The sequence below is a fragment of the Nipponia nippon genome, unplaced genomic scaffold, assembly GCF_047370975.1.
Source record: "Nipponia nippon isolate SJK-2023a ecotype South Korea unplaced genomic scaffold, ASM4737097v1 scaffold_1, whole genome shotgun sequence".
Classification (NCBI taxonomy): domain Eukaryota; kingdom Metazoa; phylum Chordata; class Aves; order Pelecaniformes; family Threskiornithidae; genus Nipponia; species Nipponia nippon.
Window position 1 is genome coordinate 154284162 of NW_028262290.1, and position 23804 is coordinate 154307965.

Below are 23804 nucleotides of genomic sequence, written 5' to 3' on the forward strand. Positions count from 1 at the left end.
AATGCAAATAAATAATTTTGGAAACAAAAATGATACAGAAGCAAAGGCTACTAGTAGGGTTCAGTGATGTTCAAGATACAGCTGAAGCTGGGGTCATGCTCACATCCTCTCGAAGACCTGTTCTCGCCAGACCCTTTCTCAGGCAGAGAAAGGGTGGAAGGAAGATGATGGGTGGTGCACGCAGGGAGCCGGGGAAGAGGAGGGCCGGCATCTGGGACTTGATAGTTCATTCTTCTCAACTCACCGGCTGCCACACCGTTGTCATGAATGCCCTTCACAGAGACTTTATTCATGGCCTTCAGAAAAGGGCTGCCAGGCAGACAGTATCCTCGTTATTTTGTCCACTGACAAAGCACAATTTCTGACATCCTAACTGTATCCCCTTTAAATTTGTATCTTTCAGTAGACCTTGAGTGTAGCCATTTTTCCTTTAACTTTTGCTGACTTTCATAAGGAGTTTTACGTTGCTTCTGACAACATGTAGTACAGGGCTGTGCAGAAAATCACTGGTCTCTCCCCTGGGAGGGTGAAGCAGTCACAGAGGAAATAATTTTTATTATCTTTAGCCCTAGAAGAAAGGTGCAGGCGCAGTCTATGCTCTGTGCAGGGAGAAATGTTGAGATCCAAGCATGCTTGGTAGGGGACACCGTAGAAAATATAGTTTTCCAGCTGTAACAAGCATCTACTAAGTATTTTTCAGAGATTTTAACTTGACAAAATTTGGGCCTTATTGTCCATGAAGATAAGAAAAGAAGCACTTGACAAGTGGGAGGGAAAAACCTCTGCTGCAGAGGATAAAGAATGAAACTTCTTAGTTAAACACAAAATAGCATTTTCATTCCTGAACAGTTTTAGCTGAATTTTTTGAAAGAAACAGCTTGTGCAGGCATGGGACTCTTTAGCCCAAATATTTATTTTGGATAAACTTGTAAGCGATTGAAAATAAAAACTTCTGAAGGAAAATAACACTAAGTGAAGGTATTTCTCTGGTCAAACACTGAGGATTAAATTGTCATCTAATTTTCATCAGTGGAAAAGCTCTTTGAAGTAATTGCAGTTACATAGAATTTGCCACTAAATAACTGAAAGCAAGATCTGGTCATGGGAATCCAAACAGTTTTATGTGATTTATCAAGACAAATCGACCAAGATCATTTTATAGGTGTTATGCTTTCACATGGCAGTGAGGTTTTTCTGAATTATCCTTTTCTTAAGATGCAAAAGTCATGTTTATGAAATTATATATATATATATATGTATATACACATTTGTGTGCCTGTACATTCACAAAGAATATAATGTACTGCTTTTACATTACCAGTGCAGCAGTAATCTTACAGAGCAAGAAAACAAAGAAAAAATAGTATAACAGATCAGTTTCTGTTCCATTTCCCAGAAGAAAAGCTCTGATGTATAAAACACATCAAAGACAATAGCAGGAGAAAGAAAAAGTATTTTAAAGTTGTCTAAGGGGTAGTATAAAATACTTCCACTTTGTGATTAAATTTAAGTTTAGGAATGATGTTTGATGTATTTTGAAACTCTGCCCACTCAGATTGATTAAGTTTGTGAAAGGTTGCCTGTCAAACGCTATGTCAGTGATATGAAAACAGACAGCCAGTAAATCATCCTTCCAATATAAACATCAACTAAAAATAAATAAATGTCTGCAGCAGAATGCCAGCCTGATGTTCCATTAAGATGAATGTTATAAACCATGAAGCAAACTAAATATTGATGACAAGAAATCTGTAAAAAGAGACAGTAGCTTATGGTCAAATTAGGGAACTGTTAGTAAAACTAAGGAACTGAACAGTCAACAGAAAATCCAGCATAGTCTTTTAAAATAAAAATTGCTGCAAGTTAACCATGTTGTGACTAATAATAAACCATAAGTATATGAAAATATTTAGAAACATTTGAAAATTGAACCATGCAGTGTAAACTGTGAGTCTCAGAAGTACTTTTTTCATATGTTTATTCTTTTGAGAACGTCGTTCATTGTATGTTTATGTCATTGTTTGTTTTTAGCTTGAAAAAATGTAGAAGTTCCCATCAGGACTGGTTCTTCATGGTGTTAGGAACATGTAGTTTCTGGAAACATATACTGAAACATATACTGAAAAGAAACATATACTGAAAAGAAACATATACTGGAAGCAGCTGCTATCGAAGTGGTGTGACTTGGATCTAATCTGAAAGAAACACAGAAAAAAGGACAAACCACACAGGAGGTGACATGGTAGAAGGCAGGGAGGAAATCAGGTATAATGAAAATAGGGAGCAAACAAATTGCATTAATTAGTACCCATCATCTAAGCTTTACATGAAAGTTACTGGATCTTTTCCTTAAAAAAGAGTGAGAAAGATATGTAATTAAGACAGATGACAGGTTATATAGGTTAATGCACAACATCCCGACTTCAACTACAGCAAGTTATTGGCTTTTTCATTTAATTTAAAAATTAATGAAATGGGAAAACTACATGGAAAACACAAAGGAGAAAAACGGAGGAAATGAAAGGCGCTGGAGCGATCAGGAGCCATGCAGCTAGCGGGGAGATTGACGGTGTGCCTTAGGGCAGTGTGCCTGGCTGCAGGGGCGGGGAGGGCAGAAGGGCAGCGAGAGGGCTGCATCACGCAAGGATCATAAAATCCCCAACGTGACTGATCACAGGCAGCAGCGGGAGGCAGACAACTGCATGCCAGACAGCGAAGAGGAGGGAGAGGTCAGAGATGGGAGAGACAAACATTCCCAGGATACTTTAAATTCCATTTTTTTCAGTAAGGCATCATAGCCAAAGAACTGAAGACAAGCGGCGTGGGACATGCTGAGCACCTGTTGTTCACTCTGGTTTTGTTTAAAATCCCAGGTAGCCTCCGCTTTTCCCATCAGGCCTCTTATGTCTAAATAGATAATCGGGCTCTTACGTTCAGGAACGAGGGATTGGTAGTTTGGTGGCCATACTTCACAGACACTGGCCTTCTGGGAGACCTCATGAACGTGTGATGTGAAATCAGTTATCAAGTTACTACCTAAAAACTGGATTAGTTTGCAAAATGGAAGGAGTAAAAGCCTAGGCGTGGAAGTGCAACGTACCAGCACTTTCCTGGTGGGTACAACGACATTCACTGAGGTCCCTGTTACGACATTGACTGGGAGAAGCACATCTAGGCCTCTGCTAGCTTATCTGGACCGTGCCGTCCCTGTGTGAAAGGCCTTGGGCAGCAGATAAAGGCTCTGCACACACAGACACAATTGCAGGATTAAAGCCTGGTTTTGTTCCCCACTTACTCCTGTTTACTTGGCTCATTTTCCTCACGAAGTCTTTGCATTAAAAAAAAAAAATTAAGATGTATTGGCAAGACATGGGCAGGGAAAGACACAGTCCTTGAAACACATTTATCTCGGGTGTTGATTTTTTAATTTGAAAAAGCAAACAACAGGCTCACTCGAAGGTCACTCCCTTTACCACCAACACAGCTTTTGATTTTCCTGGGAACTTCCTGAAGAAGCAAGACATTTCCAAGAGATTCCCCCCCTGCCCCAAGGTCAATCCTCCCCAAAAAGTCGAATGTTTTGGGGTTGTATTCCCCGCCCCCCCCCCCCCCCCCAAGCCCCGCCGTTCCGCTGAGGGGCCCGCCGCCCCCAAGGCCGCTCTCCGCCGGGGGCCGAGCACCCGCCGCCGCCTCAGCGCGCCCCCGAGCTGGGCAAGCGGGCTCCGCCACGGTCCCGCTCCCCGCTCGGCCGCCTCAGCGCAGGGCGGGCCGGCGGCAAGGGCGGGCGGAGCCTCACGCCGCCGCCAATGCGGTCGGGGGCCGCGGCGCCTGCGCCTGCCCGGCTGTGCGGCCCGTCCCGCTGCCGAGGCGCTGAGCCATGTGGAGCCGCTACCGGGCGGCCGGGGGGCTGCTGAGCCGCGGCCGGTGAGGACCGGGAGGGAGCTGGGGGGAGCGGGTGGGGGACCCCGCCAGTCCTTTCCCCTCCTTGCCCGGCCCCGGCCCCTTTGCCGGCGCTCCGCCGGGGGTGGCGGCCCGCCCTCCGCTGCCCCGGGCCCCGCCGCGGGCCTGGGCGGGCTCCGCGCTGCAGCCGGCTCCTTCGCGCTCAGCCGAGGGACGGGGCACGACGTGCCGTGTGCCTGGCGGAAGGCCCGAGGCGGGAGGCCCGGTCCCGAAGGGCAGCTCCTCGCTGCGGGAGGCCGGCGGGAGCCGGGGCCCGGCCGTTGCGTGCTCCTCGTCTGCCCCCCTCCCCGGCTCCGTCCCTCAGCGCGGGGCTGAGGGCCGGTGTCTCGGTCGCTGTTGTGGCACCGCTGGTGGGAACGTGTTTGTTGAAAGGGAAGTGTTGTTGCAGGTCCGTGAACCAGAAGTCATGGAGGTGGAAGAGCGTTTCCGCTAATGAAAGAGCGCTGCGGTACAGGGAAGGCGAGCAAATCCATGGGTTCACTGTAAAGCAGGTGAGCATCGCCCTTCGCTGACGTTTTCCCTGTGTTTGTATAGATGAATCTTCCCTTGGTTGGAAAGCGCCTAAGTGAGGCTGGGAGTCTACACACTAAATATTTGCATGGGTGCTTTGAGTGGTCAGTTAAAAAAAATGATACAGTAGTTACTTGTAGTTATCCTTCTGCAACCAAATTCTTTAGGTAACATTAACACATGTTCCTATAGGGAGTTAACTCTTGTAGAATAAATAACACACCCAGGAGTTTGTGTGTCCACTACAGACGTTGAGCGTTCAGTGTGGTCTTCTAAAAGTCCTGACAGATACCTGAACTTCACTGTTTTATGGAAGACATTCAAGTAATAATTTACCTCCTAAGCTGCTTTTAATACCTTTGTTAAGAACCTGCAATGGAAATAGTATGTGGAATTTTTTTTTACTTTTTTAAAGAAAAAAGTAGAAGCAGAGAGTAAAGGTAATTTGCAGAAAGTTCTACCACAGAGCTAGTGGTAGAACTGGGTTCCTTGATTTTTCTTCTGTTGCCCTAACCACTGCCATTTGAATATGTGCCTTCTCTTTGTATTTCTGATTGAATTGTTCTGGTCTTAATAGCTATATCAGAAGAGCATAGTTCTTTGTAGTGTATTTTAATTGTTTTTTAACTTTATTTTCCCTTTGCATACTTCTTTTTTACCCCCACAAACCACAGGAACAAAGAATTTATTTAATACTGTATATGCCAGTATTATATTCAGGATCAACAAACTGATCATTGCTGTATCATCCATGACTTATTTGACCTAGTTGCAGTCACACTGTAATACAGATGTTTTCTTCCGATGCAGGTGACAGCTGTTCCTGAGCTGTTCCTGACTGCAGTGAAGCTTAGTCATGACAGTACAGGAGCCAGATATTTACATGTGGCTCGAGAGGACTCCAATAATCTATTCAGGTAAAACATTAATATATGTATAGCACGTTCCATCTTGGCATCAACTTGTGGTTTATAAATTGTAATCCAGCTTCATAGCTGTATTTTTCTGTGATAACAAAGACAGTAGTACCTTCTTTGTGGGACTTCCTTAGAGTTTGGAACAGATGTCATGAGGCCTATTGTTCAACCTGCTGCTCAAAACAGGGTCAGCACTTAATTCAGATGAGGTTCCTCAGACATTTATCCAGGTGAAAATTTCCAAAGACAGAGATTCTACAGCCTCTCTGGGCAACCTGTGCGCAATGTTTGACTGTCTGTATGGTGGGGATTTTTTTCTTTAATATCAAGTTGGAACCTCGCTTCAGTTTATGAACGTTGCATAATTTGTGAGATGGAAGGACAAGAGACAAAGAATCTGTCTTCATCGTAACCTCCTTGTAGGTATTGGAAGGCAGCTATTGAGTCCCCTTGATGCCTTTCCTTCTCCAGGCTAAATGAGGTGAATTTCCTCAGCTTCTTTTCACAGGACATGTGCTCCAGCCCCTCACCATCTTTGTGGCTCTCCATTAAACTACTTCAAATTTATTATCATCTCTTCTCTATTGGTGACCCGAAAACTTCACTTTCTGATAAATTGCCTTATAGTTGCAAGATGTAAAACAGTTCTCTTTACCATAACCTTCCAAGAAGTTTTTGTCTGAGTCTTTTGGCTAAAAAAGAAATGTTTAGTTATGTGCTGAAAATTTCTATACCACCTTCAGAAATAGAAGTGCAGAGGTTGTACACCCTCTAGACGTCACTGAGCACTCAAGAGTCTTAAGAACTCAATAACTCTGCATCCTGCTGTATGCCGCATTAGCTACTAGACAGTGATAATGTTCCCATAAATCTCAGCTGCAGATAAGCGGCCGATGGACTTCTCATCACAAATAACTGCGTTCCTCTCTGTGCTCTCTGTCTTGCAGTATACAATTCCGAACCACTCCCATGGACAGCACTGGGGTCCCACATATCCTTGAGCACACTGTGTTATGTGGTTCTCAAAAGTATCCTTGCAGAGATCCGTTCTTTAAAATGTTAAACAGGTCGCTGTCCACTTTCATGAATGCATTCACAGGTGAGCCCAAAGTAAATAATACCACTTAAAATGCATGAGGTTTTATTGCAGTAGAGCCGTCTGTCCTCCCCTTAACTTCCCTTTGGAGAGCCATTATTATTAAGTGCGAATGTTGTGAGTGGGACACTTAAAAAGCTAACAAGGCAAGGCAACAAAATAGATCTTGTTCATTCAGCAGTTACAAAGTCCCAATAGAACTGGATTTTTATAGTATACAGCAATGCATTTAATTATTTATATATATGGCAGAAGCAAAGTTTTCATGGTAAAACAATTGCAGTGTTAAACTTCTGTGTATTCCACAGGAAAAATATGTATCATTTAGTAGGTTTCGTCTCTTCTAGTTATTTATATGGAGGAGAGATTAAAAATAAATGAGGGCAAAATGCATCTCAGACTTTCTAAAATTCTGATCTTTTTATGTTTGTTTATATGCAGCTAGTGATTACACACTCTATCCATTTTCAACACAAAACCCCAAGGATTTTCAAAATCTCCTGTCAGTGTACTTGGATGCAGCTTTCTTTCCATGTTTGCGGCAACTAGATTTCTGGTAAGATGTGGACAGCTTGAGATGTAGGCAAACTTTAAATTAAAAAAATCAAAACAAAAAAAACCCAAACCAAAACCTTCAAACTCCGAACATTTCCTGTTATTAATTTTTTCAGGCAAGAAGGTTGGAGGTTGGAACATGAGAACCCAACTGATCCTCAGACACCTCTAGTCTTCAAAGGAGTTGTTTTTAATGAAATGAAAGGGGCATTTGTAAGTTTTTTTTGTGAATTTTTGTTTTAAGATCTTATATGTGGTGAAGTGGCTTAAGCTGCAGGTTATCAATGGCATTATTGCACCAGAGATCTCCATTCCTCCTTTGTGAAATTTGAGTCCCCAGTAAAGTCAACAATCTGTTACATGGTTATTCTTAGACTTAGCCTGTTGAAAGTTTGTTTATAGGTAAAAGAATACCTTGCTAATGGATTTTATTGTAGACTTTTCTTTTAAATTGACATGATAACATAGCTAGTTTTATCCGAGTACATGGGACTACAGAACAAAATGTTTATGTGAGCAGAAGCTCTTGTCTAAGTTAGAGCTCTGAAGTCTTATTATTGAGCACCTTTTATTTTTAAAATGTGTTTTGATGACTTTTACTGAAATGTGGTGTTTTCATCTTAAGACAGATAATGAGAGGATATTTGCACAGCACCTGCAGAATAAAATCCTTCCTGATCACACTTATGGTGTAGTATCTGGTGGAGATCCATTATGTATTCCTGATCTTACATGGGAGCAGCTTAAACAGTTCCATGCCACACATTATCATCCAAGCAATTCCAGGTATCTGAAATTTGTGACTAACTTACTAGGTCATATAGTCAGTTAGCACTCTGTTCGTATTTTTGTGAGGGAAAACCAGTGATACAGTGTTTCCATACCTATGTCCAGCAACTTTAGATAATTTATGCCCACCAGCAGCCAGGACAGCATTGAAGCAAGGAAATTTGCTCTTTGGAGGAAAGTGAAGGGTGAATTGGAAGCAGGGGCTACTGAAAGAGAGGTGGCTGATTTTCTAGAGTGCATCTGCCCGGTTGCTAATGAGGATTTGTTCTGGGAATTTTTGTTTACGGATGATTTAACTTGAACTCATATGGGTTGGGGGGAAATGCAACATACTAATAAGTATTTGGCAGTAATGTTAGGGAGTTACGATACAAGTAATGCCGATGAGTCTAGGGGTTCCTATCCTCCTTGAAGTCAACACAGATTAAAAGTTATAAAAAGAAGTCACGCATGAACGGCTGTTTATTTGCTCCTGAATCGCACATTACTGTATCAGGTTCTAAATAATGGATATCCATTTGAGTCAGATACTAATTCTGTTGGTACTGCTAAAAGTCATGTTGTTTGAAAATTTGAAGGTGATAAGGAGGGAGATCTATAGTATCATTGTTTCTTCTAAAGTGATTTTGCGGTCAATCTGTTAGTATGATTAATTCACTTATGGAACATCAACTCCTGTCATGATAGTGAATTTATCATCCTTTGTTTTTCTCATCATCCCAAGTATTCTATTGTACCTGTGTTTAGATTTTAATTAGGGAATAACATTTACCTGAGACATACCTCGTCCTCATATTTAATCCAGTGGAAGTCAGCAGTGTTTCTGGTAGGTATGGGAGTGTGCTTTGGTAGACTGACCCGCAGAACAGAGCCATGTTGTATAGATCAGTTGAGATCATCGTATTTTATACATTATGTGTGAGGACCATAAGAATTTTGTCTTCTAAAACTTTAGAGCACTGGGCTTCTGGCTTCAATTAGTAATATTTTTTCTTGGAACATTGTATATTGCTGCAACTAAACAAATTATATTTTTTTTTGTGGGCTCCAGAGCATAAAAGAGAAGCTGATAAATGTTATGGAATTCTACCAGCAGATCCAGGGGTTCTATGTGTATGGCAAACTGGTGGGCCTTTAACCTAGGGGCCTTACAAAGCATGGTCCCTTCTAGATTTAACTGAGTCACTGGAAATCACATGAAATTCAGAATATAATAAAACCTGTTACTGTAAATTTAATGTAAAATCTGATGCTTAATCCCAAATGCTTTCATTTGAAATGCAGATTTTTCACTTACGGTAATTTTCCACTGGAGCAACATTTGAAACAAATACATGAGGAGGCATTGATAAAATTTGAAAGAATTGAATCAAATACTGACATCCCAAAACAGAAATTCTGGGAGAAGCCTGTAAGTAAAAAAAATAAGTTGAAACAAAGAGAAACAGTGCACATCCAATCTTGGAATTGCAGAAACTGAATATAACAGGTTAACACTTTAGCCCAGCCTGCTGGAGTTACTTTGTTTAGAAGTGTGTTTGTGTGTAAATGAGCTGAAGTATTTTTAATTTTGGTTAAAGCAAGGGAAAAACTACATTTTCTTTGAGTTTCAGTAATGTAATGATTGCGTCCAGTTGTTTCTTTTTCTTATTTCCAGTTTTCAAGTCCCTCAACATTTGGAGCATTGAAGCATTTATTAATGGAAAGCGTTTAGAGCTACTTATACAAAAACTGATAGTTAAGTGTCAGGAAATATGCCCTCTAATGGTAACTAAAATTCCAAACATTGGTGTCAGAAATAACTTTTTTCCATTCTCCTCACCCCTTCCTTCCCTGGCTTGTCCAGAACCTTAAGCATTTCTTTGAAACCCAGCTCAGAGAGTTAATTATGGCCAGATTTTCTTGATCAGCTCTTCTGTTTCTCCACTTGTAAAAACTGAGATATGACTTACATTTTTCATGATATCTTGTGTTTGTGTATTTAGTTATGAATATTGAACTTGCTCATGAGTATCTGTAAAATTTGAAATCTTTGGAAGGAAGATGCTATGAAGATGCAAGCAGTAATTTTTTTATTTGTAACTTCTGCTCTGAGTTTTTCGTCTGCATCAAACGTATTTATTATACTTTACAGAGAGAACACAGTGTAACATGTGGCTTAGACTCATTTGCTGCTGATCCTTCTAAGCAGACAACTGTCAGCGTCAGCTACTTGTTGACAGAGTAAGTGTATCAAAATGAAATTCTGAATCAAAGGCTTATTTCAAACTTTAAGCAAGATGCAGGCATATTTCATGTCCCCCAATCCCTCTTCATAAATGTCATCTGTAAGTTAAATAATGCCATGGGAAAGCTAGAGAAATACTCTGTTAGTAAATGAAAGTTTAATTACTAAGCGGAATTTTTCCTGTCTTTTTCTTTAGCAGATAGACATAAGGAACATCAGCCATTATCTTAGAGAACTGTTCAGTGGATTAGACATTTTGGGAATGCTGGCTTCCTGTCTTTCAGTTTCCTGCCACGTGCAAGCTTTTCTGTATGACCCTACTACTAACTTTATCAACCCTTGCAGCCTAACTTAACTTACTTTACTGCTAGTTATAATAAGTGAAATACGCAGAACTCTCTTAGTTCCCTAGGGTTTGGTGCAGCGTTCATGACTGACAATTATTTCTCCCTTGCTCCCGCTACATTGTTTTACAGAAGTAATTCTTCTGAAATTAACTCAGTGATGCTGGGTGTCTCATATTCATAGCTTGATGTTTTTTAAGAACTATTAATTTTTCTTCAGTATTACAGATACTTTTGAAACGTTCACGCTAAACCTGTTGTCTTCACTGTTGGTTGACGGACCAAATTCTCCTTTTTACAAAGCCTTAATTGAATCTGGTGTTGGTACAGATTTTTCTCCTGATGTTGGGTAAGTGTTGCAATTCACATTTCATCACTATAAACAATATTAGAAAAGTTACTGTCCAGGTTTCAGCTGGGATAGAGTTCATTTTCTTCCTAGTAGCTGGTATAGTGCTGTGTTTTGGGTTTAGTATGAGAATAATGTTGATAACACATTGATGTTTTAGTTGTTGCTAAGTAGTGTTTATACTATTCAAGGACTTGTCAACTTCCCATGCCCTGCCAGGTGCACAAGAAGCTGGGAGGGGGCACAGCTGGAACAGCTGACCCAAACTGGCCAAAGGGCTATTCCATAACATATGACTTCATGCTCAGTATGTAAACTGGGGGGAGTTGGCCAGGGGACAGCGGTCACTGCTGAGGGATGGGCTGGGCATTGGTCAGCGAGTGGTGAGCAATTGCATTGTGCATTGCTTGTTTTGTATATTCTTTTATCATTATCATTATTATTTTCTCTTGCTCTGCTGTCCTATTAAACTATTTTTATCTCAACCCACGGGTTTTACTTTTTTTTTTTTCTTTTCAATTTTCTCCGCCATCCCACTGGGAGTGGCGGGGAGGCTGAGCGAGCAGCTGTGTGGTGCTTAGTTGCCGACTGGGGTTAAACCATGACAGTTACAAACCACTATTAAGTTGGGAGAAGTCATCTCTCGTGCAGGCAGTTTACACCAGAATAATCTTATTTTAATATTAAAACATCTTAAGAGTTTCTACTCATGAACTATAAAGCATTCTCAAGTGTAATTTTTAGCTCGTCAAAATAATTCGATAAAAATTATGTTAGTTTAAATGAAGTTGTACTGTTTAAAGCTTATGAACAAGAAAAATGGGTAGATAAACATGGTACACCTTCAGTGCCGTAATTTACTTGGGGGGTTTCATCTTGGCCATTTAGTATTACTCAGAAGAGTTTTCTAGCTCTTCTCTGTACTGTGTTATCTTTGCTTTTTTGCTTTAATTCTGTGATTTAGTAGTAGGTAGGTTTGGCACAAATGTGCTTTTGTGCAGTTAGCCACCATTAACTTGCCATCACCTCCATATAAAAGGGTATTTCTGCCAACACTCACTTATTCAGACTGTAGCTCTTGCAGCCAGTCTTCTGAGCTGGCTCTGCGCTGCAGACCAAGGGCAGGTGGATTGTCTTCACCAAACTACAGGCTCAACTGCTTATCATAGTTTGCCTTTATTGTCAGCAGAAAGAAAGAAGCACTTTCAGGGCATGATTCATCTGACTGATTTTTGGACTTGAGGATGACAAAAATCAGGCCTTTGTCTCCACTAGCTGTCTCAGATGTTTGAGTGGGAAACCTTAATATACTCATCTATGATTTTAATGCCTTAGGGTACTCTGCCTGGCTTTCACTGTCTCTATGTGAAGTCATGGGTTTCCTGCGAGTCCTGTGTCGTGCATGCCAGTGCCATGCAGACATCTTAATATCACAGGGCATGGCAGAAGAAATTCATCTTTAGACACTGAAGTAGTGGTTCAGTTGTATGTTTTGTCTGCTGAACCTTTTCCAGGTTGACTGTATTAATATGGTGTTGAACCATGCAGAGAGTTGGTTTAATTTGCCTTAGTGACTGTGCTGATGAATTGGGCTAGAATAGTTGAGTCCAGAGATCAGTATTCCAGAATTCAACATCTGAGTCTGTTACTGAATTCCTTCTGTGTTTTTTAGACATGAAATAGTGAATGTTTAGAGTTGATGAACACCTATTGCTTTTTGTTTGTTGGCTTTGATTCAAACTGCTTGGTGTTCCATATTTCTGCAAATGTCAATTTGTCTCTCTAAAGATGACTTCTTGTGGTTAACCCTGCCTGACAGCTTGAACAAAATTATCTTTACAGTTTTTTTTTAAGTACTATTGAAAATAATTGCAACAAGCATGGAACACTTCACCTTCACTGCTTACTTTACAAATACTACTTTAAAAGTACAAATTTAAAAGTACCATTCCACTCACCTGCTTAAGTAGAATGTGTGTGTTTGGCATTACAGGCAGCTAAAATTTTCACCTTAGAAAAAGAGACTTCTTTACCTGAAAGTACTTACAGATGAGTGGGAAGATGAAAAGACCGGCTTTTCTTCTGTAACTGTTTTTCTTTCTCTAATTTCATATACTGTATGTTTTCTTAACAGTGCGCTACTACTACTGAAATTGAACAAAAAAATGCTTTTAAGTTCCATTTCTTGCCTCTTTGGTAATTATTTTTCTTTCTATCTAGCTTTTAAAATCCTCTGTGTGTGTGTATGTAGAAATTACGGGTGTTTTTCCCCTTCTGCCTTTGCTGGCAGTTTTAATGTTTAAGTTCTAGTACTTGTCACTGAGTTGAATATGTTTTATTCTAGGTTTAATGGCTCAACAAGAGAAGCTTATTTCAGTGTGGGTCTACAGGGTATTGCTGAGAGAGACATTGATACTGTGAAACAGATAATTGCTAGAACAGTTGATGAAGTTATTGCGTGAGTAATGCTAAATTTTTGAGAATACTGTTAGTTCTTTCATACAAGACATGCATTGTCTTTTACAATTAGATATTAATAACATTATAATATATAGGCATGTAATAATACAGACATATATATAACATGCCTTAAAAATTTAGTTATATTAAAATAAATGCACCAAAGAAGCAGTAATATTGTTCAATATTCTTAAAACTTGTATCTGCTAACTTCCTCTATTGTAGCATATTCATCAGCATAACCTTCAGGAGTTTAATGATATTAGTGCAGTTTCACTAAATGACACAGCATGATAAGATTATTTCATATCAATTTTAATTCAGTTTGGAAGACGTAATGCTTCCTTTATCAATGTTATAATTCATTTTCATAACTTCACTTAAAGTGATTAATGTTAATGGATATGATTTCCTTCTCTCATCACCCCTTCCCAAAGGAAAGGATTTGAGGAAGATAGGATTGAAGCTCTACTTCACAAAATTGAAATCCAGCTGAAGCATCAGTCTACGAGTTTTGGACTTGCCCTGGCATCTGTAAGTCTGTATGTGTGCCTGTGTGGTGTTTTTTTAGGAATGGATAAGAAATCTACTGTCTACATCTGTATGAAATATGGGGTCATTTTGCAGGCTCTTGATATGTAAAACTTTTCACTTAAGGGCTTTTCCTTTGTCCTCTCATGTATATTTTTCATCCTTCTTTTAAGTAGCCTTCAAACTATCGCTGGACTCCACACTGTATGACTTAATCAGGCAGGGAGCCTGATGTCTTTGCCTGAATAGTAGCTATGATTGCAGTAGCACTGATTATTTCTGTAAGAGACGCGTGCCATACTGGCTCTTGTAACTGTATGTTTTGGCCAGAAGCCTGTGTATTTTTAAAAATCAAATAGAAGAATTATATTTTTCTATCGAATTTAGGCTTGTACTGCCATAATTTAATTTCAAGGTTCACAAGTGAAAATGTACACTAATTCAATCCTTGGCTTAAAATTTTGATACCTAAGCTGTTATGGAAAACATGTTCCACAGCAGAATGTGGTGTCTTTGAGAAATCTGCAAGTCGTCATAAATTTGGGAATGAGTTACCTGCAGTATTTGCAGTCAGTGTGGTAATTAGGGCCTCCTGCTGCCACCCATTCTCCAGTGTCCTCTGTTTTTTTTTTCTGCTCTGCAGCAACTTCAGTTGCTTAGCAGCTCTTTTGCTTTGTGTCTCTCAAGTGATGTATCTTCTTCAGCATGAACAGGAGTTCATTCCTTTGGCATACAGAGTTAGGTAAAGAAACAGAATCCTGGATTAATATGAGACTTGTAAAATGGAGAGCACAACTAAGAGCTGTTTCAAATCAGATTGCCATACAGTGAAACAGACAAATCGTGGATATTTAATTGCCTGGCATGTCTCACAGTAGGATCTGGCAAAATGTGCCTGATTTTGATAGCCAATACATGTCTTCAGATTGTGTGAGTAATTCTGTGTGATAAATATCTGACGTGTATCTCTGAACATTTTTAAGTCTTCAAGTTGATTCAACTGTTAGGACTCAATTCAAGAACAGAAAGCTCTTAAACAATTCTTGCTTTTAAAGACCAAAGAGTCATGCAGCATTTGGTGTTAATACTCCCATAGAAGAGGGTTATATTTCAGTTTGTTTCCCTGAGGTCATGTTTTAGAAGTTGACCTTGAAAAGGGCCTGAAAGGGACCTAGTTATAACTGAAGTAATCATAGAATCATAGAATGGTTTGGGTTGGAAGGGACCTTTACAGGTCATCTAGTTCCAACCCCCTGCCGTGGACAGAACTATCATTCACTAGATCAGGTTGCTCAAAGCCTTATCCAACCTGACCTTGAACACTTCCAATGATGGGGCATCCACAACTTCTCTCGGTAACCTGTTCCAGTGTCTCGCCACCCTCATTGTAAAGAATTTCTTCCTTATGTCCAATCTAAATCTACCCTCTCTCAGTTTAAAACTGTTCTGCCTTGTCCTGTGACTACAGGCCCTGCTAAAAAATGTCTCTCTGTCTTTCTTATAAGCACTCTTCATATATTGAAAGGCCACAATAAGGTCTCCCCAATGCCTTTTCTTCTCCAGGCTGAACAACCCCAACTCTCAGCCTTTCTTCGTAGGAGAGGTGTTCCATCCTTCTGATAATTTTTGTGGGCCTCTTCTGGACCCACTCTAACAGGTCCATGTCTTTCCTGTGCTGAGGACTCCAGAGCTGGAGGCAGTACTCCAGGTGGGGTCTCACCAGAGCGGAGCAGAGGGGCAGAATCACCTCCCTCGACCTGCTGGCCACGCTTTTCTTTATGCAGCCCAGGATACTATTGGCCTGCTGGGCTGCGAGCGTACGTTGCCAGCTCATACCCAGCTTTTCATCTGCCAGTACCCCCAAGTCCTTCTCTGCAGCGCTGCTTTCAAGCCATTCATCGCCCAGCTTGTACTGATTACTGGTCATTGCCCCAGCCCACGTGCAGGACCTTCCACTTGGCTTTGATGGACTTCATGAGGTTTGCATGGGCTCACTCCTCAAGCCTGTCATGGGCCCTGTGGAAGGCATCCCTTCCCTCTAGCATATCAACTGTACCGCTCAGCTTAGTGTCATCTGCAAACTTGCTGAGGGTGCACTCTATCCTACTGTCTGTATCATTGATAAAGGTATTGAACAGTATCGGTCCCAATATGGACCCCTGAGGAACAGACACCACTTGTTACTGATCCCTCTTTGGATGTTGAGCCGTTGACTGCAATTCTTTGGATGTAGCCATCCAGCCAATTCATTGTCCATCGAATAGTCCATCCATCAAAGCCAAATCTTTCCAATTTAGCAACAAGGATGTTGTGTGGGACTGTATCTCAGAGGTCTTACTGAAGTCAAGATAGATGACATCGGTTTCTCTTCCCTTATCCACCAATGCAGCCAGTATGTTGTAGAGGGACACCAGATTGGTCAGGCATGATTTGCCTTTTGTGAAGCCATGTTGCCTGTTACAGATGACAGCCTGTGTAATTTTAAATGTCATGTGGTAAGGATTCTGTAGCTTCCATGCTGTATTCCAGTGCAGTGCTAGCTTTACAATTAGAAAGACTTCCTCTGTGTGATGTATTTATTTAAAACACAGTACGATAGGTGAACCATTGGCTGAAGGGTGGGGCTCAAAGAGTTTTGGTAAACAAGGTAACATCAGGCTGGTGGCCAGTCACTAGTGTTGTTCCGCAGGGCTCAATTTTAGGGCCAGTTCTCTTCAATGCTTTTATCAATGACCTGGACGCAGGAGTTGAGTGCATGCTTAAGTAAGTTTGCCAATGGTACTAAATAAGGAGGAGCTGTTGATTCCCTTGAGAATAAAGAGGCCTTACAGAGAGATCTTGATAGATTAGAGCACTGAGCAATCACAAACTATGAAATTTAACAAGGACAAATGTGGATTCTGCACCTGGGACGGTATAATCCTAGATGTACCTATAGACTGGGGGACGAGACTGGAGTGCAGCCCTGCAGGAAGGGATCTCGGGGTTTTCATTGATGGTAAAGCTCAATATGAGCCACATAAAGCCAAAAAGGGCCAACCATATCCTGGGATGTGTTAAGGACAGTATAGCTAACTGGTCGAAAGAAGTGATTGCCCCACTACACTCAGCATTGATGCGGCCTCACCTTGAGTACTGTGTGCAGTTTTGGGCTCCACAATATAAGAAAGACATGAAAATACTAGAACGTGTCCAAAGGACGGCAATAAAGATGCTGAAAGGACTAGAGGTCATGAGATTTGCTCAGCTTAGAGAAGAGGAGACTGAGGGGTGACTTCATTGCTGTCTACAACTCCCTCGTGATGGGGAGCTGAGCAGGAGGTGCTAGACTCTTCTCTCTGGTGTCTGGTAATGGAACACGAGGAGATGGCTTCAAGCTGCATCAGGGAAGTACAGATTGGATATTAGGAAAAAGTTCTTCACGGGTAGGGTGGTCAGACACTGGAACAAGCTCCCCAAGTGTACTGATTTTGGCTGGGATAGAGTGAGTTTTCTTCAGAGTAGCTAGTATAGGGCTGTGTTTTGGATTTGTGCTGAAAACAGTGTTAATAACAAAGCGATGTTTTAGTTCTTGCTGAGCAGTGCATACATAGAGTCAAGGCCTTTTCTGCTTCTCACACCCCTCCACCAGCGAGTAGGCCAGGAGTGCACAAGAAGTTGGGAGGGGACAGAGCTGGAACAGCTGACTCCAAATGACCAAAGGATTATCCCGTACCATATGACGTCATGCTCAGCATATAAAGCTGGGGGAAGAAGGAAGGGTGGGGGACGTTCGGAGTGATGGTGTTTGTCTTCCCAAGTAACTGTTACGCGTGACGGAGCACTGCTTTCCTGGAGATGACTGAACACCTGCCTGCCAGTGGGAAGCAGTGAATGAATTCCTTGTTTTGCTTTGCTTCTGTGCACGGCTTTTGCTTTATATATTAAACTGTCTTTATCTCAACCCGTGAGTTTTCTCACTTTTACCCTTCTGGTTCTCCCCCTGCATCCCGCTGTGAGGGGAGTGAGCGAGCGGCTGTGTGGGGCTGAGCTGCCAGCTGGGGTTAAACCTTAACACCAAGGAAGTGGTCCTGGCCCCAAGCCTGTCAGTGTTCAAGAAGTGTTTGGACAACGCTCTTAGATATATGGTTAAACTTTTAGGTTGCTTACTGAAAACCAGCACTGAATTGTAATGACCCAATGGAAGCCTCATATAAGGAGTGACCACTTTTATTTCAAGAGAATTAACTCGAGCATATTCTAAAAGAAAACTATTCTTTAAAACACATTAAGGAATTTCCACAGAATAGATAATAATAGATATTACTGAAAAAGTCTGGAAGGCTTGTGGTACTTGCTTCTAATTAAAGAGGTAAGAAAAGAGAAGGTAGTTTTGACAGTTCCAATGCATTTGTTTTCTATATGCTTTTAAGGGATTTTTCTTTCAAATGTCTTGGGATTTTTTTATTTTGCTTTGTTTTGGTTTTTTCCCCACTCACACAGAGTAGAAAGGGAGGAGGTTTTGATATCTTGCCCTGTGGTGTGTTTGAATAACTTGAAATAGCAACTCAAGCAAACTTAATAGTCTCAAACTAGAGAATAAAACTAGAATAAAAATCCATCCAAAAGAAATATCCTACGGATATTTCTGGTTATTTAGTATTTTCTTTCTCTGAAGCCCCATCTGTGTTACAATTTTGAGTTATGTTATTATAAATCATTTCATCTGATACAATAAATGGGTAGACTGTAATATTTATGTACTGCTTTGTCTCTACCACCTGTTTCTTTTTTCCTTCTTTCTTGGGTTGAAAAATGAATTTATTTTAAATGGGAGGGAGGAAAGAATATTACAATAGATTTTCATAATACAGATATACACACCCATGCAAAAAAAAAGAAAGAAAAAAAAAGGTGGTTTGGTATGATAAAATTAGAGGAGAGAATGGAGGGAGCAGGGGACAGATGATGATGGAATAGTCCTTTAATCTGAACAACGATTTCAGCTTTTTTTTCCCTGCTCCAAATATATTAGAACTACTCATTATATGTCTGCTATTCAAGTAAAAATGATAAGGTGGTTATGGAACACAGATGCTGTCAGTTATGGAAATGCAGATGGGTTGTCCTGCTTACCTAATTATTCTTTCCCGTTCAGTATATAGCCTCCTGCTGGAATCAAGATGGGGATCCAGTGGAGCTTCTGAAGATTGCAGATAAAGTCTCTCAGTTCAGGCAGTGCCTTAAAGAAAATCCCACATTTCTTCAGGAAAAAGTCAAAAGATATTTTAAGGTAGGAAAGCTTATGGAAGATTATCTGCAGTATTAATTTTTAAATCACAGTTTCGTATTTAAAATTAAACTGAAGGCTAATTTTTTTATAACCGTACTGCCTATTTTTAGGTGTAGGTGAACAACAGCACTTTTCAATGAAGCATGTTAATTTTAAATTGTTGAAGTGAAAACTTTTCAAAATGGGAAAAATTGTCTGGTTGGACATTTGGAAAGACACATATTAGAACCTCGATAAAATGCTGATGTTTTACTGAACTGTGATGTGTGACGCTGTAGAAGGGCACATGGGTGTTTCCTAATGAGAAGCTCAGACGTGAACAGAGAATTATAGACCTAGTTATGTGTTCCTTAGCATTGGCATAGCAAGATGTATCTCTTCTTCCTTGAAAAGACTTTGGTTACAAGTAAGATTGTTCTGCTGCTCCTCATGTTCACTGAACTGCAGTCCGAATTTTGCTGTCAGTGCTAATTGCTTTCTGCTCTTTTTCTTGTTTTCCTTGTCATACGTTCTAGTGGAGTTCCTGAAGAATTATAAACAGTAAAGGCATTATAACGTTGAATAGTTCTGAAGCCCTGAATTAGCTAATGCCAGAAAGAAAAAAATCCAGTGATAGCAGTGCAAAAGTGGTTTTTTTGTTTTGTTCTGTTTTTTTTGGTTTTTTTTGGTGTTTGTTTTGTTGGTGGGGTTTTGGTTTTGGTTTTGGTTGGTTTTGGTTTTGGTTGGTTTTGGTTTTGTTTTTTTTTTTTTTTCTGGTCAAATTGTTCAAGTTTTTTTGAAGGGCAAATCTGTTATAGGCAACTGCCAACCTGATTTAATAGTGAGTAAATGCTGGCTCTCATATACTCAGAGGCAACAAGAGACAGTGGCATCAGTTGAAATCTGTTTTCCTAAAGGCATTATTAGTGTCTGGAAGTAGTAGGGAGCTGTTAAGGTTTTGGCTTTTGTAGGGAAGAAATACAAGTGCAGTATTTTTGAGCATGTCCTTTACTGTGCGGTTCTGCTGAGGGGGCTAAGGCAAAAACATGACTCAATACGAATTAATAAGAATATTTGGATGCTTTTATATCAGAAGATTATGCACTGTTGTACATTGTGCCTGGAGATTAATAAAGCAGGAAGGCTAGGAGCAAGGGAGAGAGTGCTGTTCATCCTGTCCATTTTACTATGCCTGATTAATTTTGCATTTCCCTTTTCAACTCCGTAGTCAATCAGGTTTCTGTAGTCTTTCCACGTAAGCACGAGGGAGATAAACTCATAAAATAGAATCCGATTACCTTGTCCGAAATTATTGGCAGTGTCTGTCAGTGACAGATGTTGCTGTTCGACTCCTGCTTTGAAATGGGCAATTTTTGAGGTCGCTGTTTTTTGAATAGCCTCCCAGTATTATATAAAATGGAAGCTGCTTGAGTAATTTTGTTATTAAAATGCCACAGTCCAGTATAAGCAAAGAGAAACAGCAGTTGTGACACTTGCATAATGCATGGAGTTCTCTAGCAGCAAGACTGATGTAAAGCATTTCTGAGCAGGATAAGGCATGCACGTTTTACAACATATGGGATCTCTGAGCACTCAAGCTTGGGCAGGTTGAAAGAGGTGCTTAATGAAACCCTCCTGCATTTAACCAGATTCCTCATCTTAGAACATTCTCCAGATAAAACCTGTGGCATGCTGCTCTACAGCGTTATGTACAGTTGTTTAACCTTGATTTAATTAAACTAATGAGTACTGTGTGCTGTTGAGGGATTCTTGCTTTATACTGAAATTTCACAGAAGGTTGTTCGTGCTTGTTCTTGTGGCAAGCTGTCTCTCTTCCCCACCCTTGCAGCAGACTGTTTTGTATGAAATGAAGAGTGTGAATTGCCTGTTTGTGATGCTTTTGATAATATACAAGCCAAATGATGCATAGAGTGTTTTTATCTACTGCTGATGAAGCAATAATCTGAGGCAAAACAGGAGGAAGTTGCCCTCAAAATTAATAATGCTTTGTTTTGGGATATATTTCTGCAGGATAATCCCCATAGATTGACTCTGTCAATGAGTCCAGAGGAAGACTACCATGATAAACAAGCAAAAATGGAAGCAGAAAAGCTGGAAAAAAAGGTCAATGCGCTTTCTGAAGAAGAAAAAACCCAAATCTTTGAAAAAGGTTAACATGCTTTTTCATATTTTTATTTGGGTAACTGCTTAAAAACACAGCCGGTTTTTTAGCTGGTGTTCTGTAGAATATCTTAAATTCTCAGGCACTCTCCAGCATTTGCTCTGAAAGGGATGATTTTTTTTGTTGGAAGTTTGTGTATATCTTTTATGGGGCTATGCAGTGTAGTGTTTACACAACAATGCATGATTGGTATATTCCATTAGTTTTAACACTCAAAAATAGAATGATCAATGTCTCCAGTAGGGCAGAAGAAAGGAAATTGTTCTAAAATATTGATCTGCTTATTCTTTCCCATGTTAACTTGCACTAAGTACAAGAGGAATTCCACCATGTACCTTGAAGCTGTTTGTTTTTGAGCATGAGAGGTCTGCTCCATGCTCCTATAGAACGTATATTTTGTAGTTTTCTTTCTTTTCTACTTAAAACTATAAAAATAATGTTATGCTCAACTTAACTCTGAGCAATAACTTAAACTTGGAAACCCTGGGCAGTCACCTAAATTTGAGAAAACAGTGATCTAGTCACAGAAATCCTCCAAAAAGTGGTGTTAATCTTTTGAAGCTTTAGTACTAGGCAGGGGATAGGGGAGCAGAAAGTCAGATTAGGCTTTCTACTTACGAAGATAAACTGGAGAATACTTAGAGGTGACCAGCTAGAATCTGAAAGAGGCTGAAATGTAAAATTAAACACAACAATTTAGTTGCATCAGTGTACTGTCAGAGCGCTTGAGTAAGAACTAGAGGGAATGGGTTAGAAAGAAGCTTCTTACCTGCAAGGTCTGGGTTACCTGGGCTGGTGTTCACAGAGCTGTGTGACAGGACAGGCTGGCAGATGCCACTTCGTCAGGGTTTAAATTGCATGTTATTGTAAACAGGATGTGAAGGGGAGATTGGAAAGAGAATTTACACAGATACAGTGTTGTGTTTGCTGTTGCAACATGATAATCTGCAGAATTTGTTTCAGTAAAATATTTGAAAGAACTGTTGATAGAAAATGCTAAACTTCCAACTCTTGTGGTTTTCTGATCTGCGTCACCTCAGTAGGTTTTAACAGCACTTTCACTAAAAGATGAAAATGACAAACTGGTATTCTGCTCTCCTTACTAGGTTTGGAATTAATTGCTCTTCAAAGCAAACCTCAGGATACCTCTTGTCTCCCAGCTCTGAAAGTGTCCGACATTGAGCCCAAAATCCCATTCACTGTGCTGGAGACAACACTCGCAGGTTGGTGTAACCACTATTTCGTCCTCAAAAGAGCAACACTATTGGATTGTTATTTAGCTGTTTGTCCAGCTGTTGCTCTTTTTTGCTCTTTACAAAGCATATGTACTCCCTGTTTGTTGTCCATAGTTATGATCCTTTTCCTCTAGTCTACCCTCTACCATCTCTGTGGTAAGAGTTTGCAGTGGATCCGCAGATGCTTCTCACCATCGCCTCTGAGGGGCAATGTAGGGCTGTTCTCAGCTTGAACCAGCCACCTGCCCTTCCCAGGGGTCTGGCAGTAGTGCTCCTGATGCAAGCATTCTGCTGCCTGCTTACTCATTGCCTGCCCTGCCCTGCAGTCAGAGGAGTCTCAAGGTGGCATGCTCCACTGCTCTTGAGCAATCCCCCTGCTTTCCAAAGACTTATCCAGGGTGCAACATTCCTGGCAGCTTGTGCAGAGAGCCTTACTTACTGCTTTCCCTTCCTACCTAGTTTTTACAGAATATGATGTACAGGAGCCATAAAAAAAAAAAATAATTGCCATTCTTCATAACTTCAGTGCAAGTTTTTCCCTGCTTTGCCAGTGGCTACCCCATGGACTGATAGGAAACAAGAAATTGTAGATCTCAATTTTGTTACAGTTCTGTCAAAATCTTTCAGGTAATACTGCTCTGTAGTATATTTCTAACATTCTTTCCTGCAAAAATTGCTGGCACATGTCAAGTACTGTATAATTTTGATACTAAAATGACTTCGTTTTGTGGAAATTCTAATGTGTATGTTCTAATGCGCTGGCTTAAAAGAGAATGTACAGTGCGGGAACCTGCTTTCCTCAACTTTTGAGGTGATGAAGGCAAAAAATAAGGGAGAAAATCTTCTTGAGTTGTTCAGAAACAGATTACCATTCCTTTATTTGAACATTACCTCTAAAATGTGTCCTCTGTCAACAGAATTCTCTCATCAAATTGTCCAGGTATCTGTTACCTTACTGTAGACAGAAACAACAAAACCCCTTCAGTCCAGCTGTCAGTGCAATGTGCAAAGCTTAAACAAGAAGTGGCTCTGAAGTGCCAACAGAAAATAACTCTTTAATATGAAGTTCTTGTAAGAAATTGTTTTGCTTTTGTGTGTTTAACGTAGGAAGCTGTTGGTTGTTCTTTGCTTTTGTTTTTTTTCTGTCCCTAGCTAATGAAATTCCTGTCCAGTACTGTGCTCAGCCAACCAATGGGGTGGTTTATTTCAGAGCTGTTTCCAGCTTGAACACTCTTCCCGAGGAGCTCAAACCATATGTGCCGCTCTTCTGCAATGTCATAACAAAGTGAGAGGTTTACTTTCTTAGAAGCTAAAGCAGTAAGATGTAATAGAGCTTATTGAAATAATATTTCTTTTAATAACTTCAGCAACTCTTCCTATTACAGAAGGGAAATGCTG

The 23804-nt window shown here is 40.5% G+C and overlaps 1 protein-coding gene across 1 annotated transcript in view; it reads left to right on the forward strand.

The window, feature by feature from the left end:
* The first annotated feature begins 3778 nt into the window (after nt 1–3778).
* Nucleotides 3779–23804, forward strand: part of PITRM1 (pitrilysin metallopeptidase 1) — a 31010-nt gene continuing 10984 nt past the window's right edge. The window contains exons 1-16 of the mRNA XM_087778702.1: nt 3779–3924; nt 4349–4451; nt 5281–5387; nt 6335–6486; nt 6925–7039; nt 7155–7251; nt 7664–7824; nt 9112–9238; nt 9962–10050; nt 10619–10747; nt 13092–13205; nt 13645–13741; nt 18876–19010; nt 21021–21159; nt 22278–22394; nt 23559–23691. Of these exons, the coding sequence (XP_087634828.1) occupies nt 3878–3924; nt 4349–4451; nt 5281–5387; nt 6335–6486; nt 6925–7039; nt 7155–7251; nt 7664–7824; nt 9112–9238; nt 9962–10050; nt 10619–10747; nt 13092–13205; nt 13645–13741; nt 18876–19010; nt 21021–21159; nt 22278–22394; nt 23559–23691 (1862 nt within the window). The 5' untranslated portion in view covers nt 3779–3877. The remainder of the gene's footprint in view (nt 3925–4348; nt 4452–5280; nt 5388–6334; nt 6487–6924; nt 7040–7154; nt 7252–7663; nt 7825–9111; nt 9239–9961; nt 10051–10618; nt 10748–13091; nt 13206–13644; nt 13742–18875; nt 19011–21020; nt 21160–22277; nt 22395–23558; nt 23692–23804) is intronic.